Source organism: Halichoeres trimaculatus, unplaced genomic scaffold (assembly GCF_033239565.1).
Source record: "Halichoeres trimaculatus isolate MK-OKI-2021-1 unplaced genomic scaffold, fHalTri1.1 fHalTri1_scaffold_10, whole genome shotgun sequence".
NCBI classification, from domain to species: Eukaryota; Metazoa; Chordata; class Actinopteri; order Labriformes; family Labridae; genus Halichoeres; species Halichoeres trimaculatus.
The window spans coordinates 26,528,029-26,549,008 of record NW_027437187.1 but is presented as its reverse complement, the minus strand read 5'-3'; the positions used below and the strand labels follow the sequence as shown (position 1 = coordinate 26,549,008).

At 41.3% G+C, this 20,980-nt stretch overlaps 2 protein-coding genes across 2 annotated transcripts; one reads left to right on the top strand and one right to left on the bottom strand.

Moving 5' to 3' along the window:
- Positions 1-65: 65 nt before the first annotated feature.
- LOC141796247 (uncharacterized protein C3orf20-like) lies at positions 66-13,881 on the bottom strand. The gene is made up of 18 exons (XM_074677237.1): positions 13,855-13,881; positions 13,491-13,542; positions 13,308-13,405; positions 11,509-11,975; positions 10,306-10,362; positions 10,099-10,198; positions 8,293-8,499; positions 8,047-8,196; positions 7,509-7,626; positions 4,698-4,823; positions 4,497-4,610; positions 4,243-4,369; positions 3,861-4,080; positions 2,232-2,589; positions 1,897-2,013; positions 1,157-1,299; positions 811-922; positions 66-98 (listed from the first exon to the last, which is right to left on the bottom strand). Exons 2-18 carry the CDS (start codon positions 13,533-13,535, stop codon positions 66-68), a joined length of 2,592 nt encoding a protein of 863 aa, XP_074533338.1. The 5' UTR covers positions 13,536-13,542; positions 13,855-13,881.
- On the top strand, positions 13,737-20,864 carry LOC141796328 (methionine aminopeptidase 2-like). Its single transcript, XM_074677367.1, has 11 exons — positions 13,737-14,348; positions 15,133-15,249; positions 15,477-15,539; positions 16,266-16,368; positions 16,645-16,806; positions 17,059-17,240; positions 17,587-17,681; positions 18,655-18,751; positions 18,870-18,973; positions 20,037-20,152; positions 20,246-20,864. Exons 1-11 carry the CDS (start codon positions 14,174-14,176, stop codon positions 20,496-20,498), a joined length of 1,467 nt encoding a protein of 488 aa, XP_074533468.1. The 5' UTR covers positions 13,737-14,173; the 3' UTR covers positions 20,499-20,864.
- The last annotated feature ends 116 nt before the right edge of the window (positions 20,865-20,980 follow it).

Sequence of the window (20,980 nt, the reverse complement as noted above, 5' to 3'; positions counted from 1 at the left end):
GCTTTGTAAGAAATATTCGATGTAAAGTTGAGGAAGTTAGAGTTAAAAACGTCATTTATCAGCTCTTACTGTGATGAATCTGTCATCAGATCCATCAGCTGTTGTTACAGAAAACAGGTCTGACTGACAGGAGAGATCAAGTTCAGGAATCTCAGATATTTGATTTAGAAATAAAGAGCCTCATCATGTAACAGTTTGCCATTTGTATTCAATCTGCCCATACTTACCAGAAAAACTACAGCTAGAGAGACAATTATTTACATAGGAGGAGAAATCCATTACTCCCAGGACCCTGGAACAGCAGCAGTCACTATCTCCGACAATAGATCTTTAGACTTGAACAGCTGCCAGAGTACACTCCATACTGCCAAAAATGAAAAACATTTTGTAGCGCAGTTACAGATTAGACTAATGAGTGCTGCAAATGTGCAGAGTAGGCAAATTAACCATTTGCAGTTTGATTAAACCTTACACTTAAATATCAACCCTCTGCTGATGCAGCTTGGAGACCTTTTTTTTCAACTTAAATACTAATAAAATGACTCATGCAGATGAATATGTCACCAGAGCATAATCAATGTATGATAACGGGAACATGAGGAAGTGTTGGAGTCATTTTTGGATTGTCAGAAATGTCTGTTTGTGGCGTGACTCTTGAAGATCTTGATTGTATTTTCTGCACAGCAATGAAGACAGCACACAGGTCATTAGATTACATTTACAAATGAGTATATTTTTTGCAACCATGTTACATTTAAGGTTTCCAAGGGAATCTTTCTAAAATGATTATTTTTTCCAAACACACCTCACATTGCCTTTTTCTTTTTCCACTGAAGCACTCAGCGTAGCATCATGTCTCTCTTTTGGTAATGAATCTTGAGAGTTGTGTTCATCTTTTTCTCCGGTAGTATTCACTGTATCACTGCAAAATAGGACAGCAAGCTAAGTACTTTTCCAAATTATTAATCTTCATAAATAAAACTTTTAGTTGACGATGCATTTTAATAAAAGCAGAATCATCATCTGGCTGAGGTTCAACACTGACCTTGTGCCACTTTTAAATGTTGATTATTTTACTCTCACACTCATTAAGGGTTAAATACATGGATGGTTCTCTCTGCACATCATGTCTACACTGGGTTTGATGCAGCAGTACCTGAACTTGTAGTCTGAAGGGAGGCTCAGACCTAATCTGTAGTCTCCCCTGGTTCTGGAGATTTGATTCTCAAGGTCCCTGACAGAGTGGCTGTGATCACTGAAAATGAAGCCCACAAACAGCAGCTTCCCGCTAATGTACATCTGCAACATTAACACAAAAAGTCCAACTTTAAATCACATGATGTGTGCAAACACTGCAGTTTCCACAATGACATATAAAGAGTGCAAGCCTGAGTGCTTTTTTAGACTGCGGAGAAGTGGTTTAAAGTTCTATTTTTACTAATATGTCATCTGTTTATTTTTAAATTTCACAATAGAGGAACTTCTATTGTGTTGAGGCAGCACTCTGTCAATCATAACAGCCAATCACTAACTTCCTGATTATGACCCCGAAAGTATGAAGCACAACACTGTGTCATGTCAGTGTGAGTCCTGTTTTTTGTTTGATTTAAGATCATCACCATTATACCATATAGCAAAATCAGTGACCTTGGGCTGAAAGTTTGAGGCTTCTTTTGTAATTAGTCAACATCATTCTTCACTGTTTCGCAGCCTATACAGGACTTTTATAATGAATGTCTTTAACAGCACCTTGTTTAAGCCTTGCACTCCATTCCCCTTTTACCCTTTCACCATTTGAGGTAAGCACTTCTGCTGCCCCCCAGTGGGTGTCAGGAAAACCTGCATTGAGCAGAGCCAGGCTTCTGAGTTAACTTTGCCTGCAGTAGATTTACTGACCAGAACCATGCCAGGAGCGACGTTGTGTCTCTGCTGCAGCAGGATTTTCTCCTCTTCACAGTCAGGCCTCTTTGTTGACATCTCATAACGCAGCAGGCGATATGAATCCATCTGGCACTGCATTTAAAAAAGTTTTCAGACAAAGAAACAGCACAAATCCCACAGTCTTTGAATGACCTATGATGTTTTCATTTAAAAAAAAAAAGATAAAAACAAAAAAGAGAGGAGAGTTAAATGGTGAGGAAGATAAAAAAGTGCCATTTTTTGTTTGATAAGATACTAAAATGTGAGAGATTAGAGCATCATTATATTTTTGATTGCCAATTCATTCACACCTGAGTGCATGGCACACTTCTGTGCTTATTCCTCCTCTGGTACAGCTCCTCCAGCACAACCTGGCCTTGATCCACATGTGTGTTAAAGAGTTGGTGAGGTAAGGTCACACAAACCACCAGGATCTGTTGACTGTGCCGAGGCTGGCCCATAATGAAGGCATCGTACTCCAGGTCTGTCAACGCTGGCATCAGTGTGGTGCTGCAGCAGCAGCGCTTGCGGCCCCCCTCCCCTCGCAGGGCAGCTCTCAGCAAAGCAGGACACGCTGTGAGAGGGCTGGAGGGGGTGATCGGTGCAAGAGATGGATTGCATGGGACAGCAGAGAGCTGCGAATCTGGACTGCTTGGAATAATCACTGCCCTGGTGGGTTGGGGGAGATAGTGAAGCTGTCATAAAAATCAGTTGCTCTCATGAAACTGAATCTATTTTCATTTTTGCCAAGATAACTAAAAGTTTATATCTGTGCCTCATTTATTCTTTTATTTAGAGACCTGGCTTCATTCTGCTTAAACTATTGAAACCCTTTCTAAGGTGTGACATAATGCATGCGCTCACACACACACGCACACACACACACACACACACACACACACACACACACACACACACCTGGTCTAAGTCTAGCAGAGCTCAAGTTCTTCTTGGTGATCAATAAACAGTGTTTTTGTCTCCATCACAAAATCAATCACACAGTATGTTAAAGGACATTCTTATGTACAGAGCGACTGATAGATCCATAGATAGACAAGCACTCAGTTTACATACATTCACTTAAATAAATGAGAGTTATCAGATTAACAAATCAAAAAATGCTTCAAGATTTAGTTTTTTCCAATAATCGTTCTGCCTGTTGATCACTTGTGTGCAGCTACACGATTTGCTAGAGAAAACATAGTTTGCTGCTCACTCATCCAGCAACAGCAACACCAGTCTTTCAGAGCCTTGCTGAATGTAGGTCCAGTTTTTTAACCTCTAAAACTCTGCCTTCTCACACTAATAAGGTAAATATACAGGAGAAGATTTGGTCACTGGCATTTTTTGGAGGTTAGATAAGTTAAAGGTGCAAAATTTCGAACAAGATATTCTGAATTTTAAAAATGAAGTGAGAAAACAGAAACATTTTTACACTTAACCTGCATGATTTTTTTATTGACTATAATCATCTTCTGCAGAAATACCTGTCTGTGTAGCTGTTAAATTGTCCTATATGCATACCATATTCTAACTAAGTCACTCTGCTGTTTTATTCTAGTAGTTAAAGCAGTAAATGTGCAGTGAGTTTCTTTGCTGGGAATGATACTAAAGAACTGTTGATAATTAAAGGTTGGACTAATACAAACTATTTATGCGCCAATATAATCCCAATCCCAATTTCAATGTGATACAAAAAAGCCTAGAATAACATTTTTCTAAAAATAGCTTTTATTTTCCTCTGTTGAGAATTGTTCCAAACTAAACCCCAAATAAGATAACTGGTGCCACCAAAAAGCTCATCTTCTAAGTTTTGCTAAAGCATAACACTAATTCAGTGCTACTTCTAATGACTTGTGGATTTTCTTTGACATGTAAAATGTTTGGACCAGCCGCTCGGCTCTAGTCAAACATTCTCGGTGTCACTGTAAAGTGTGCACCTTGGCAGCTTGACGCAGGTGTCCGCAGGTCTGTGAGCTGGTGCTGACAGATGTCTGTGCAGCTTCTGTAACTCATTCCTGCCGTCCTCAGGCTGGACTCCTCCAGCATCTGTCTGCTCAGGTGGGTTCAGAGAGGGCAGAACAGCTGACTGTACCTCCCTCCTCAGCCTGGTCCTCAGCAGGGCATCTGGCATCCGCTTCACGCCAGGACACTTGATCCCTGAAGGAGAGGAGAAGGTCACTCAGGAATGCACACGGATACCAAGTGACACGAGTGACCGTGAACAAGATCCTCATGGAACTATTCAATAATGTTGAGTTTGCAAGATGGGAAGATACGGTAACATTTTGCTTCATTCAACTTATGTTTGAAGCTATGTACCAACAGCAATGCGATAATAATCCAGCCAGTCCACCACAATTTTGCGTACTCTCAGCTGAAGTCTCTTAAGGTCCCTATCAACATGCTCCGCTGACAGCTCCTTCACCTCCTCCACCTCGCTTAATATCTGGAGGAGAACACAAAAAACATGTCCCACAAATTTCTCTCCATCCTGGATTAAAAGATAGAAAACAACCCAACCTGTTAAGCCAATGCATGCATGCTTGTTTAGAGGATGACAATTAGTCTCTTACGGGTGTTGATGTCAGGTTTGTCTTGCTCTCAAGAAACACAACAGAGGGTTTTGTCTTTCTCAGCAGGTCTAGAGCAAAATCAGACATAAACCTCTCCTTTGTCTGCAAACATGGCTGTCAGTGCAGAGGCATAGACACCGTGGGTTAATATTGTCAATCCTTTTTTTTGGTCAAAGCTTAGTTCATTTGTTTGTATCTCACCAGGCTTTTAGACTGGTCATTGTAAGGCAGGGCAGAAAGAGGAAGCCGAACACTTTCACCTTCACACCTGAAGCAAAGCATGGCAGAAGTACCACTGAGCAGCTTCACAGTTATGTAGTCTGACACCTGAAAAAAGAGGAAAACCACATTTACTGGTTCCTTACAGAAACAAAAGAAAGGTACCAGTGTTTTGAGCATTCATGACTTGTTGTGAATTCCTCTGTGATCATGTCAGCTGCTGTGGATCTGTTATAAAACCTCCCTCGGTCCTGTCAGGGACAGTTAGGGTTTGTTGATCAGTAAGCCATGCGTCAGACCTTGCATGCCCTCATTTGTTCCCCTTAAATGTGGCTTTTCCCATGTGCACATCCCAGAGTTATCTTACATGACAGGCAGACTCCAGATTCTTAGTCCCTCTGACTAGCCTTGTCACTGAATATATTTCCTGTTAGAAGGTTACCTGAGGCATATTTTCAATGCAACATGTTTCTGAGCTGAAGAGCAGTGGTTTAGACACTACCACACTGTCAATGATTAAAAGGATTACAGGAAGAAAAGCAAGTTCTTGGCTCATTGCTGATGAATGTGTGCATACATTAAATACTGAATCTGTCAAGGAAAACTAGAGTGTTATAAACACTCACCAGCCACTTTATTAGGTACACCTTGCTAGTACCAGGTTGGACCCCCTTTTGCCTTCAGAACAGCCTTAATCCTTCGTGGCATAGATTTAACAAGATACTGGAAACATTCCTCAGAGAGTTTGGTCCATATTGACATGATAGCATCACGCAGTTGCTGCAGATTTTTGCTGCAGATCATCCATGATGAGAATCTCCCGTCCACCACATCCCAAAGGTGCTGGATTGAGATCTGGGGACTGTGGAGGCCATTTGAGTACAGTGAACTCATTGTCGTGTTCAAGAAACCAGTCTGAGACGATTCCAACTTTATGACATGGAGCGTTATCCTGCTTAAAGTAGCCATCAGAAGATGGGTACACTGTGCTCATAAAGGCATGGACATGGTCAGCAACAATACTCAGGTTGTAGCATTTAAACCATGCTCATTTGGTACTAAGGGGCCCAAAGTGTGCCAAGAAAATATCCCCCACACCATTACTCCACCACCAGCATGAACTGTTGATACAAGGCAGGATGGATCCATGCTTTCATGGTGCTGGCGCCAAATTGTGACCCTACCATCAGAATGTCGCAGCAGAAATTGAGACCCATCAGACCAGGCAACGTTTTTCCAATCTTCTATTGTCCAGTGTTGGTGAGCCTGTGTGAATTGTAGCCTCAGTTTCCTGTTCTTAGCTGACAGGAGGGTCACCCGGTGTGGTCTTCTGCTGCTGTAGCCCATCTGCCTCAAAGTTGGACGTGTTGTGTGTTCAGAGATGCTCTTCTGCAGACCTCGGTTGTAACAAGTGGTTATTTGAGTTACTGTTGCCTTTCTATCAGCTCCAACCAGTCTGTCCATTCTCCTTTGACCTCTGGCATCAACAAGGCATTTTGGCCACAGATCTGTCGCTCACTGGATATTTTCTCTTTTTGAGACCATTCTCTGTCAACCCTAGAGATGGTTGTGGGTTAAAATCCCAGTAGATCAGCAGTTTCTGAAATACTCAGACCAGCCCGTCTGGCACCAACAACCATGCCACGTTCAAAGTCACTTAAATCACCTTTCTTCCTCACTCTGATGCTCGGTTTAAACAGCAGCAGATCGTCTTGACCTTGTATACATCCTTAAATGCATTAAGCTGCTGCCATGTAATTGGCTGATTAGAAATTTGCATTTACAAGCAGTTGGACAAGTGTACCTAATAAAGTGGCCTGTGAGAGTAGGTCCCAACAATGATGCTTTAATTTTCTATTCCTGCTTAAATGTACAATGAGTTTTTTTTTGTTTGATTAAAAGGTACTTTTTATTTTACTGACGCTATTGAAGGCATCAAAGGTGAAAGAAACAATCAAAAGTTAGTCTCTGTAGGAATACTGAAATGTTTATATGCAGCTAGTGTTTGACATGTTTGATTTTAAACATTTTCTTTAGAGATGCACGATATTATCAGCACAATGTCGGTATCGGCTGATAAAAGCTTAAAAACACGTTTATCTGTATCGGCAGATATGAACATTTCTGCCGATATGCACAGCCGATAAGGTGTTATTCAGTTAGGATTATTATTATTTTCCATCTGAAAAATAAGCTCCTTAAATAAAATGTAGCACTTCATTTATTTGCACTGCAGAGCTCTGTGTCTGTCACCAGGTTGTTACAGTAGCTCTAAAATAATGAAATGCAACTTGGTTATGTTTGAAAATGCATTGTACATTTAAAGTTCATGTGATCTAAAGAAATTATTTTTCTGTATTTCAATTCTGAATGTCTTGAGTTTGAAAAAATAATACATTTCTTATTTATGGTAAAATCAAATGTTTTTGTCTTGTTTTATGTGTGTTTCTTAAACAAATAAGACTGTCACAATAAGAGTAACATATAAATTCCAGTACAGGAAAGACTTAGCTTTCTTTACAGTGAAAAAAAACAAATAAACTTGTGATATCGGTATCGGTATCGGCCAAAAGGGGTTCTGATATATCGGCATATCGGATATCGGCAAAAATCCATTACCATGCATCCCTAATTTTCTTATGTCGACATAAGAAAATATAATAAGACATTTTTCTGTTTTTTTAGATTTTTGTAACAAGCTTTTTCTTTTGTTTGGGGGTTTTAGATAAAGACCCCAATCTTTACAGTAAGTTAAAGATGTGTTTTATTTGGAATATGCTACAGTAGCTTTACCTTTATAATAATCTTTCTTTGTGCGGGATACCCCTGCCAGCTCCACTCTTTGGTTACATTTCCATGCCGGTCATACATGAGCCCTCCATCCTGGTTCCACACAGCTACAACAGCAGAACTAGAGACACAGAGAAGAGTGATACTAAATACATCACTCAAGATGCCACAGTTACTTTATCATAGAGAGGCTTAAAAGTGTTCATCATTCATCTTTAAATCTATAAAGCAACAAATCCGCTACCAATAGAAAGCCAGTTATTTACCACATTTGTAAGGAACATGCATTTGTTACCTGAGTAGCAGAGCTGAGTGTGTGGGTTGTGCCAATGAAAAATTAGCCAGATCTTTTCTGCCAATGTGAAATAACTTAGTTTCTTTGGAAATCAGTGGATGATGTCAGTTGGTCTTTATGTTTTATTAAGTCGTTGGTCAAACACCAATTAGACCTTTGTTTCTCTGTGTTGTGGGAATATCCAATCCATGGAAAGATGCCACCAAAGCCACAGAGGAAACACCTTAATTATCAGACTCTGCTCACCAAACAGGGTGGGAAATGGTGCCGTGTCCAAATGCTGTGAGAGTCGCCAGAATAACAGGACACTCGCCATCACTGAACACATTGGTATGGAAACCTCCACAGGACAGACCTGAGTGGCTCTGACATACAGCCATACAACCTGAGGGATAGCTGAGGGGACAGGGTCAAAGGTCAAAAGGTCAGCAGCAGTGACGTATTTCCTATAAGCTGGACACTTAATGAATAAACATGATGTGAGGGGGATACTAAGTGAACGAGGAGCCATCATTGGTCTTGTGGTGGAGCTTTGGTTGATTGTGATTCTGCTGCTTCACTTCTGGTATCGGCATAACCTTGGCAAGGGGAACAGGTTGGGTCTTTGTTTTTGATCTGCTGTCCTTCGCTTTTGGTTTGGCATCACCATAGTGTCGGAGTACAGCAAACGGATTCTCGTGAGCTGCTTTTTGAAGCATTCTGTAAAACAGGAAACTTAATGTAACTCTATGTATAAATAGACTCATAAGATTTGAACTGTTATTGGGGTTGAAAAGTGACATGGCAAGTATAAATTTGTTGTACTTAAAATATTTTTTCTAATAACTACAGAAAATTAAAGGGGTGAGGGCTACCTGGAAAAACTAGTGTTTAAGGACTCTGTTTCCCATGAGCACTTGCACCTAATGTCATGAGGATGTGACTCCTGCCAAGGCGTGTGCTCTTTTGAAGTAAACAAAAAGGGAGCCGATCCTTTTTTATAGGCCTGTGCTTTCACTCCCTTCTGTTTAGCTTTCTTCTGCTCTTCTGTCCTTTTTCTTTTTGACAGTGTCCATCTTTATAACAAAATCGATTCAAGAAATCAATTTCAGTGGAGAAAAACACAGATCTCTCTGCTAAACTTTGTCAGCCAGCGTGGTCTCAATCCAGTCTGATCCAAGCTGAGAAATAACATTTAGATGTAACCTACTTTGCTGCCAATAATCTCATTTTAAGTTGTGGATTAGGATCAGGCATATATCTAGAAGTGAGACTTTTTCAAGTCTTAGAAAGTCCTTACCGTCCGGAAAGGGATACACAGCGCCTTAAAGGACATTTTCAGACATTATGTGTCATTAGAAAGTAAGACCTTGTTTTTTTGTCTTATGCCTGAAGATCTGCCAAAAAAAGATAAATATTTACTTAACATACTGACGGTTGTGACTAAAAAGGCTGTAACAAAGAACTGGCTATCCCAGGAGACCCCTTCTTTAAAAACATGGATGGACATCACAATGGACATTTACGAAATGGAAAAGATTACAGCACGTGTTAATCAGAAATTGGAAATTTTTGACTCAAGCTGGAAAAACTGGGTAAACTATATAAAGCCTCTCAGGCCAGACTTTATTACTTTTTTCTAATTTTTTTGATTTTCTGGGTAAAGACATGATCTTTCCCCACCTTTCTTTCCTTTGTTCTATCTATGGTTCTTTTGTCCTTGATGTTTAAAAAAAAGGGGAAAAAAATAATGTGACATTTCAGTAATGTACATAGATAAAGTGTATAGGTGTTTGTTTACAAGTGTCAATAAAAAAGTTAATAAAAAAAAAAAAAGAAAGTCCTTACGGTCCTTCTGAACAATGACAGTGATTGCAAAATGCCAAACCACATTGACTGATGTATCAGCAATGACATGGTCAGGGCTTGTAACAGCTTTAGGTTTGTGTCAAATTCACACCAACCTTAAAACAGATTTTTGGTCAGAAAATGTTTGAATTAAGACAAGTTTCACCACAACACAGCGCTGTATTTTTACAAAATGGAGACAGGCATCTTATAGATTCACACAAACTCAAAGAAAACCTTGACTGGATGGAGGACAAGATTTACCTTCTGGTCACCATGTGGTCACCGTATCAAATTGTCTGCCAATCAATCAATGGCTTTTAAAATATTTCAGTCCAGCTCAAAGTGCTTGACCGGCTAATGAACTATCATTGCAAACCCTGGACCAAAGTACTTATCAGCTAAGGTGTAACCCTCATTTGACAGCCATTCTCCGAAGGTTAAATGTAGCAGCAAATGTTAACAACCCACTCAGGATCTCTTGCTGCATGGAGCCGCTCCACCACCCACTGACACAAACTGATCCGCTGAGGCTCATCACAGGAGGGCTGCTTTGGCTGGATGATCCAACCTGGACACAAATCACATCCAGCTGAGGCAGCAGGGATACAGCAGAGCGCCAATCAACTGCAGCCACAGCAGCCATCACGCACACAACGCTTCAGCTCCGTGTCTTACCTGGATCTTTACAGCTGACAGATGGGAAGGAGAAACTGAAGGTTGAAGAGCTGTGAGCTACAGGAGAATGAGAGTGTATGAATGAATGTAGCACAAGTAACAATGCTTAAAATACAACTCAAAAGCTCTGTAACTCATTTACAGCACAGATACATCTCTCCCCAGTTACAAGCTATTTAGTCACAAGTGGTAAACCATCCTCCCACTTTACAATCCCACAAAACCAAAGCTGTCCTGGAATTAGACTTTAAAGGTCAAGAGAAATTTTTAATGGGATCTTCTTCTCATTACTCCCAGTTTTATCGTCTCTGTGGCAGACAGTTAAAAATGGTGGGGTGTTAAATTAATCCAACCATTCTATCATGTCTTTTCTTTGTTTTGCTTATTTGTAACCAAACACAAGCATTCTTAAATAAGGCATATCTGGTTTTGGGTTATTGCTCTCAGTGAAAGTGAAAACCATTGATTGGAACATTATGATCTCTCTTTAAAACCTACTCTTGGGTTGCCAGGTTGTAAAAAATTATGGCATGCAATCACTTGTAGTGCAATTTGCTTTGTCTTTGGAAAAAAAAAAGTCAAAACAAATTGTTGACACTGTCAATTTGAGCTGTTATAGTAATGAATGAACTCATGATATTGATTACTACAGTTTGAATGAGTGTGTTTTAAATCAAAACCTGAGAGGTCTCCAGTTCCTCATGAATCAGCTTGATGTCAGTTGATGTGGCTTGGAGATTTGTCTCAGGAGAACTAAAACTCTCTGGAGCACATGAACACTTTGTGCCTTGTATTGCAGGTGCTAACAGACTCAGGGACAGGGACATGTCAGTACATTTTCTCCAGAGTGAAGATGCTCTCTCTCTCTCTGAAGACGATGTACTGACATTGAAACGTTTGTCACTGACTTTATTTGCACTTTCAAACTTTGTGCTCCACTGAGTTTTTCCTCCAGTTGAAAATTCCTGGGATTAGAGTTATGAATATTATCTGCAGATGAGTGCAGATATTTGTCAGTGAGTTACATAATTTTAGAAAGTGTTATCTTACGCTTGAAATCTAACAACAATCTATCTAACAATCTACTCTTAGAATTTGTATTGTAACTCTAACAAGCTTGCTACATCAGGAGCCTCAGAGGATTGCCTTGACCTCTGCTCATGATCATCACCGGTTTTCACTTTGGGAATGAAATTAGTTTACCTGTATTTGGATTATTTTTTCGCTTTTTCATGCGTGTTTTTGAGCCAACTTGTGGTTTTATCAATGAAACACCAACGCTTCCATCAACAGGGGAGGCCTCCCTCTTGTCCTTGGCTGACGTCTGACCCCACTGAGCCTCGTCCAACTCTGGAGGACCTTCGAGCTCTCCTCGCCCCTCACTCTGCTCCTGGTTTTTCATGAGAGCTGCCCCTGCAGTCAGGTCTTTCCAGGAATAATTCAAAATATTAACAATTCCCTCAGGAAGATGCCTCTCTTCATTCCATTTATGTTGAGCGAGCAGGTGTGCTAATTTGTTTAACATATGAGGGGCTGCTTGCTTGTAGGTGTTCATTCGATCATAGTCTTTTACTTTGAAAGACGTCACAGGTTGAACATCTTCACATGTTTCAGGTGACAGTCTCTGAGGAGGCTCATCGCTATTAGCTTCTTGGTCCACATTTTCTGTACTACCATGAAAAAGAGAAGAAGTTAGACAAATAAACAGAAATAAAAGAGTCAGTGCTGTATTGGAAAGTACGGAAGGCCTGAGCATGCATGTATTCATACATTTTATTTACTCTATTTTTGTTTCATAACAAGAAATTTAGTTTTATTTCCTCAAGGTCTAAATTTGTCTGATTCACTTCTTCCAAATGATCATTACTCACATCACAAAAGCTGCCAAAGTACTCAACAAACATAGAAATAGGCTTCATTTAACTTAATTGGCGTTCACTCTCTGGAGTTTGGGCACAGATTTTTAACAACCAGAGTGAACTGGGCAGAAAATAAACCCCTGATAGTTTAAATGGTGAGGCAGCTGATAGCCTTATGGTTAACAATGCCACCTCAGAGGGTGCACGTTGAGTGTGCTCAAGAACCCTAAAGCCATAGAAAGTAAATTTACCCAGAAAAAGAAGCGAGTCGCGACAGGCAGCACAGTGGTGTGATGGTGAGGACTAAGATAAGATAAGATAATTCTTTATTCACCCACAACAGGGAAATCTACAGTGTTACAGCAGCAAATGGGGTAGTACAAACTTTACAGTAAAGAATATTTAAAATCAAATAAGTGTATCCTAAGAAAAACAAATATAGAAATGATAAGTATGAGAGTCACCCACTGAGATGGAGCCTAGACTGGACCTGCTGGGGAGAAGGTCGTTTTTTCAAAGTGAGAGCACATGTACACAGAAAGAGATGGAGGGGGAGAGAGCCACGAAAAAACTTCTACAAGAGAACTCTGCAAAGCAAGCCCAGGGCAGTGTTCAGACTGTAAGCTTAGGGTTGGAAACCAAGACAGAGCCTTAACTGTTCTGGCTTTTTCCCACAATGTTTTTGTGTAAAAGGAAATTACAAAACCTAAACAAGAGAGCAGTAAAAAGTTAGGCTGGTGGCATGGTATGGAATGGTTTGACTTGCTCCCACCTTATTCTGAACAGTACATTTGAATTGCTGTTGTGGAAAGTTAAGTGTATGAGCCACAATATTCAAAAAATGACTAGGAGGGCTAGTGGTGACTGCTGCCTAAAAGCAATAGGCTATTGCTTAGGGTTTGAATTCTGGTAGGGGCCTTATGTGAAACAGACAGGCCACTGGTACCCCAAGATAAGAGATGAGTCTAGATCAGGACTGATAAACACCATTATCGTGAGAAAAGTGTTGTTGAGATAACCAGATAAATAAGTCGCAAATAAGAGACAGTCCACAAAGACTCGAGACATATTATCACAGAAAGACGGAGTACATAAGCTGCATGAATGCAGGTCCACTCAGGGCTTCCGTAGCAACGGAATTACCTTTGTATTTTATCTTCAATTAGCACTCCTTCGTTTGCAAAATTAAAATATACAAAGTTGCTTCCAATTCGTTTCGTTTCCTGTCGTTTTGTCGGCTGCTGAGTAAAAAAATGCACTGTAGGTTAATGACTTCCTGTTTATTTAAAATGGCACTTAGCATAGGCTAATTAATAACTGGCTTACCTGATCGAAGAAATACAAAGGAGCAGTCCTGGGTGGAGAGGTCATATTTCCTCTGGTGACAGACAGACACAAACGTGGAAAGCTTTAAGAAAAAAACGTAAATGTACACGAACAAACTTTAGCGCGTTTGAATACTGAGTCCCTTCACCTGAGCTAGCATGCCTGACTGCACAGCTTGTTGCTAGGTTACAAATTTCTACACTCGTGCGCAAACTCGCTATATGAACCGTTGCAAACTCGCATAATGCAGAAATTCCGTTACATCGTTTAAAAATAGATACATTTCACTATCAGAGGGAGTGATGAGTCTAAACTGAGAAGCTGCAGTCATTCACAGGTGAGCGACAGGTAACCTGAGACCCACACAGTAACAGAGTGTTCAGGGGAAATGATGATTCCAGCAGGCTGTGCAGCTTCTGCAGGTCGTGTATTAGGACATTATGGTAACATAACCAAGCAGAAAGAGATTAGAGTGGTGCTTTGCAGCTCTATTGTTACAGTTTGTTCCCAGTGGAGGGAAATATCTGTGTAGAAATAAAAGTTTTCGCCTCTCAGGACGGGGGAGGATCGTCTTCCTCTCCTCGGGTCAAGTCGTTGCACAGAGATGCTCTAATAGCTCATTATTGGCTCAGCTTCCTCCAGCACACTTTTCTGCTTTGACCACTGGAGGCTCCCAGCAGCTTATGCGTCACTTCACCTCTCAGTCGCTGATCATGGCGGAGCTACAGCTACAGCACGAAGTGCAGCCTCAACTTCTTAATGGGGACGACTTTAACGAGGAGAAAGAGGATGCAGACGCGACAGAATCAGCAAAGAAGAAGAGAAGAAAGAAGAAAAAGAATAAGACCTCCGCACCAGGTAAGAGGCATCACTTTGTGGTAAGAGAACCGTTGCGAAAAATATAGCGCAAAATTATCTCCTCGAGTGCCACTAAGAGATAAAGCACGAGCGTCAAATATGCGGGACAGGAGAGTTTTCAACCTGTGAGAGGCTACTGGGGTCCACCTGTCCCAACTCTGCAGCTGCTGCTGCTGCTGCACCTGAGGGTGCTCATCTGGAAACGGGACAATCTCCTGTGAAAACAGAGTTGACTTCAAAACTGATTGAAAGCTGTCGTTTGAAGATAGGAATGTCATAAAACTGTAGTTTTACTCCAGATTAAATATGTTCCATCCTATAAATCCCCCTAAGCTGCATGAAATTATGTAATGGAAGTATCCACAGTTTTAGTGCAATAAGATGACAGCCACTCATGCAAAAAGCATCATGATTTTTGCTGCTGTGCTGCCTGAAAATGCAGGGAAATAAAAGCTCAAGAAAAGGCAGAGTTTTTGGAACATGCCTGAAGTTAAGAAAGATCCATACAGCGGTGTCTTTCAAGGTCTAAATGTCATAATGCTGCATGCTACATATGCCCTTGAGCATATTGACTCCTTAGGTACAGAAAGAATTTATGCACACACTCTGCCAAGTTCAGTCCACAGTGGTTGGTGCACTTTCTTGAAATGACTTTCTCAACCTCAGATAATTTACTCACTCTGCCTCTGTGTATGTGTGTGTCTGTGTGTATGTGTGCGTGCGTGCGTGCGTGCGTGTGCGTGTTCACCTGCACATGCATGCACGAGGGTGTGTGACTTTGCAGCAGGGACAAATGAGGCTGAGGGGGATGGAGGAGAAGCCGGAGGTGTTGGTGATGTGACAAAACAGTTGGAGCAGCAAACGCTAGAAGACAAAGAGAGGGAGGAGGATGGAGAAGAAGGTACAGTAACTCCTCTCTAACACCATCATCACCATCATCATAATCTGCAGTGGATGCTGTGCTAAACTTTGTGCTGAACCTAAAAGTGCATGGTAAAATTCAGCAGGTCATATCTGCAATGTGATATCTGATTTTCAGTAGCACACTGGGAATCGTGCCCAAGCCTCCAGTCTTGTCGATATTTCTCACTTTGCAAACTGTATTGAAACTAATGATGCTTTCAACAGATGGTGAAGAGGGAGAGAACTCAGCTGGAAAAAAGAAGAAGAAGAAGAAAAAGAAGAAAGGATGTAAGACAAACCTTTTTTTCTCAGTGCAGCAAACCAAAGTCAGGAGTACTCCATTGATCCTGCAGGGAAATTATAGCATCACTGTGAGGGGATGGAAGTAGAGTTGGCACTTACAATTAATATGTTCTAGTAAAGCTCAAGTGGTAGAAAAATAGTTTAAATTTCATTGATGGAAAATGCATAAACATCTGTAAGACACAGGGCTCTGCAAAAAAAAAAATGAACCTACAACAAATCTCTCTTCATTCATGTGAAAGTGACAGAGTATTGAATCCTGACACGAGTACATTAGAATCACTTATAACAATCTGGGTAATACAACAGGTGCACAAGGGCACTTCCACTCACTTAATTAGAGTCATGTTTGTAACGTAACCCTTGACACAGAGCTGTAGGACAAAATGCTTCAGGACCTTTTATGGTGAGCAGCACAAAATTAATTACATTACATTTAGCATAATGACATCATACTGATGCAGCGTTACAGGAAGGGGAACTGGACTGAAACTGTGCTACCTCAACATAATTATGACTTATTCTAAGTTTCTTTAAGTGCTTTTTGTTTTAATTCACTTGGTTTCTTTTACTCATGGGTGTCTGACTTAATTGGATCCGCACACTGTATTGTCCTGCTCAGTTTGAAAGTTAATGTCAGGAACATCAGCAGGATAACTTGTGTTTTTTTTCCCCTCTCCTTCTCCTCCTCTCCTTCTATCTGGGCCACAGTGAAGGGACAGACTGACCCTCCCTCAATCCCTATTTGTGAGCTCTATCCCAGCGGAGACTTTCCAAAGGGAGAGGAGTGTGAATATCCACCATCAAAAGACGGGTGTGTGACCTCCACATCGTCCCTCACACTCAGCAGTTGTCTTCCACTGTGTGACATGTCTAGTATTATTCAGGTCTCTCTTTATAGCGGACAACATAATCGTATGCCTAGAATAAAGCAGTTTTGTCAGATTTGGCTGAAGATAGAAAGGATCAACAGCACTTTCACCTGTGCAGAGCTCCTACAAGAGTGTGTCATATCCTTACAGCAAACATTTGCATAATGAGAAAATAATGAGTGCTCCTCTCTGTGGTGTGCTTGTCTACCTCCCACCAGGCGCAGTGCAGCGTGGCGGACCACCAGCGAAGAGAAGCGAGCGCTGGACAGGGCCAACGAGGAGATGTGGAGTGATTTTAGGCAGGCGGCTGAGGCACATCGGCAGGTCCGGACCTATGTCAGGAGCTGGATCCAGCCAGGGATGACCATGATTGACATCTGGTGAGACATGCAGGGATAAATTGTCCTTGAACTCCTTTTGATTGGCTTCAATCTTGGCTGCTCACACTTACCTGGGCTCAGTTAAATATGAAACTGATATGGCTTGAGGGGAGAAGCTATTTTAGAATGATGAAAGAAAGCAGGAGAGCAGCTTTGTGGTTTCATCCTCTTCTGGATGCAGAATCTGCCCTGAAAACAGTCCCATTGTTCCTGTCATCCTTTGTCCCTCGTGCTGCTCTCTTTTGCTGGCAGTGAGAAGTTGGAGGACTGCTCCAGGAAGCTCATCAAAGAAAACGGGCTTAAGGCAGGCCTGGCTTTCCCCACCGGCTGCTCCATCAACCACTGTGCCGCCCACTACACCCCTAACGCAGGAGACCCCACTGTGCTGCGCTACGACGATGTCTGCAAAATCGACTTTGGAACACACATCAACGGTCTGAGCTGGCTAATAACTTTTTAAATACTTTCAGAGTTCTGCTGTGCCATTTCACTCTTGGCATTTATTAAGACATAGCAAAATTTATGATTGCATTATAATTCCTTCAGCCTGAAATAAACTGATCTTCCAAGTTAATTAACTTCCTCTTTTTGAAGATTAATTCCTGCTGAATATTACTGCAAAATGATCACCTCACAGGAGCTGTGATAAAGGCTCAAAGTCAGAGTGGGTGAAGTGCTCTTGTCCACAGCACGTTTTCCCAAGGAAGTACAAAAGCCTGAATGAGGAACTTAGGGAACAGGAACTGCTATGCATAATCAAACTTTATTTTGCTCCTTTAGGTCGAATTATAGACTGTGCCTTCACCGTCACTTTCAATCCAAAGTTTGATAGGCTGCTGGAGGCCGTGAAAGACGCAACTAACACTGGGATCAAGGTAACACAGCTCTCACCAACATGAGCACAGCTGGGAAAGATGATTTTCATTTTTTGAAACAGCGACTCTAACTCAATTCGTTATTTTTGCTGTTTGTAAGATAACTTCTCTTCTCAAGGGTAAAGCAAAGTCATTCCCTGCAGCCTGTGTGAGATTCTATTAAAACTGTTTGAGCTTGAGCTGAGGCTTATCACCATTTGAAGATACAAAATCATGAGGGTAAACATTGAGAACACATCATTCAAGGATGAATGATAATATTTAATACACTTATTAATACATTTTTTGTTATCAACATCAGTGAAACCCTCTAAAATAGTACAAAAACTGATCTGCTAGTTCTGCTTGGTTGCAGTAGTTAATTTAACAGAATCAGAAAGAATTGTTGGTGACATTTTGACAGCAACAAAACCAAGTATAAGACGAAACTAAGACTACGGGGATCATCAAGCTTCAAAAAGGATATAAAACCCAGCACACATATTTAAAGTGAGCTCTCAGTGCCATGCAAAGCCTGCAAAACAAACACAAAAAGTACAAATACAACACTTTATGCCTATGAATATTTCTTAAAGAGAAGATAAGAGTACTCAGGAGACAAGGAAGTTAAGATAAAAATAATTAAATAGGGTTTTTCTGCCTTTAATTGAGATCTCAAGAATGATCAAATTTAAACATTCAAAATATCCCCAATTGGAAACCAGGGAATTATCATTGCATCTATACGTTAACTACACTCTCTAGAATTATTGTATCGCCTTTGAATGATCACAAATAAATATTTGTTTTTACAGTTAGTCCAGTTTTGTTCCTGGTTAGCTACCAATGACTTTGTGACCTTTACTGTTCAGCTTATTATCACTTCAAACATCTCATAAAATAAGTGACAGTCATCCTGTATAGCCCAGATTGTCTGTGTGAAGAGTGTGATAAAGCTGTTTCTGGTGACAGTGTAAACACCTCTGTGCCCCAGTTTGCAGGGATTGATGTGCGTCTCTGTGACGTTGGCGAGACCATTCAGGAGGTCATGGAGTCGTATGAAGTGGAGATAGATGGGAAAACATATCAAGGTAACGTCAGGTCATTTATCACCTTTCTTTGTGCACTGGCTCAGAGCTGCTTCCTGTTAAACAAACCTGTGTGTGTTTATGTGTGTGTGTGTTTGTGTGTGTGTGTGCCGTTTCCCAGTGAAGCCCATCAGGAACCTGAACGGCCACTCCATTGGACAGTACAGGATACACTCAGGGAAAACAGTCCCTATTGTGAAAGGCGGAGAGGCCACGAGGATGGAGGTTTGTGCAGGTTTATTCACACAACTTCAAACATTTTTTGAGCTGAAGGAGGATTGTGAGGAGATTCAGGAGCAGAAAATGACACCACAGCCGCCTTTCCACCAAAGAGCCTGAAATTAAACCTTTATTAGCTGCTCGACCTTGCGTATAAATAAACCCTTTTTAATTCTTGAGTGTAATTGGAAGAACATGCGGCTGGTTAGGGTTACGGCAGGGTGTGGAGAAGTGTTCCAACTCAGCGCTCTAACAGCATCTTAGTCACCCTCGTCAGCACTTTAATTACACCTTTTAATGGAATTACCAGCCGCATAGAGAAGCAACACGTGTTGGAACTCCTCTGCTCCTCATTTCACTAAAAAAAGCACTGAGTCCTGAGTTCATTAACATGCTGCTTCTCCACCAAGGAGAAACATGGCCTCGCTTTTTCTTGTACACAGAGATACACACACCCCCCATGGCTGCAGCACATGGCTGTATTTGGACAGAAGTGAGCGTTTTAATTGGCAAGTTGCTGCATCAAGCCTTTTTACCTGAGTGAGGGATGGGGCGGTGCTGCTGATGAGGCAGATTTGTGTGTTGTATTTTTAGCTGAAGTGTGTTGGTGTAACAGGGCCATTACCCTCTTTGTGATCAGAGAGCGCACGGCTGGAGTGGCAGCTGGGCGTGCGACGGGTGCTGCTAGCACTTTGACTGATTATCGGTGCAGCAAGAGAGGGTGTCGCAGTGTTATCAGCTAATACCACCAGGACTCCAACAACAGCCATGCGCTGATAGAGACACAAGAAGCCAATGAAACCCAGCCAATCAACTTGCACAAAGCGCTGCTGCAGAAAGGACACCACCGTCCTTAATAGACTGCACATGAATTTATCAGCCGCTGGCATCTTGAGCTTTTTGTTAAATTTACTCTCAGCCTCTCTGGAGAGTTTTTGTCCTTACAGTAGCATCAAAACCTAAGCTGCTCCCATTAATGTGAAAAGATAGCTAGATTGCATGACTTTATCTTACATGTTACTCCAGCATTACATTTAAAATAAAGCTGTGTCTGTTTGCTCTTTCTCAGGAAGGTGAAGCTTATGCAATTGAGACGTTTGGCAGCACAGGAAGAGGAGCAGTCCACGATGACATGGAGTGCTCACATTACATGAAAAACTTCAATGTTGGACACGTACCAATAAGGTCAGCCCAGAAATGATTTAGATTAGCCTCTCATGCCTGCATACTGGTTAACATCTCCCCTGCTTGTCTTACTCTGTTATCATTGTGCTGCAGACTTCCAAGGGCTAAACATCTGCTGAACGTGATCAATGAGAACTTTTGCACTCTGGCGTTCTGCCGCCGCTGGCTGGACCGCCTGGGTGAGAGCAAGTACCTGATGGCGTTAAAGAACCTGTGCGACCTCGGCATCATAGACCCCTACCCTCCTCTTTGCGACATCAAGGGCAGCTACACGGCCCAATATGAGCACACCATCCTCCTCAGGCCCACCTACAAGGAGGTCGTGAGCCGGGGGGACGACTACTAAAGCATGCGCCAAAGCTGGAGGTGAAACCAGGAGGAGCATGACAGCTCTGAGACAACAAACCTCTGCAGACTGAGAGCAACTTATGCAATACTTCTCTGATCTACATTTCCACTGCTTCTGTACCTTTAGGTGATTATTTTAGCAAGAGCAAAAAGACTAGTGTCATGGCAGTAGCTTGGTAGTAATTTTTTCCACAGGATCAAGCCAATAGACAAAGGACATATCTTTGAGTAATGTAGTGCTGTCATTTTAGTCGAATATTTATGTGCTGCTTTTAGAGAATATTCAAAAGAAATATATGCAAAAAGGATCATGCAAAAAAGATTTTGGGGAACTCCTTGGCTAACAATGTTATGCTTTATTGCCTTGTGAGGGAAAACACAACTGCTATGAAATATTTATATTTCTATATTTCTTTGCTCTATTTTAAGTTGAGGCAGTTTTATAAGAAATAAATTGTTATAAATCTTCCTTCAATGGCT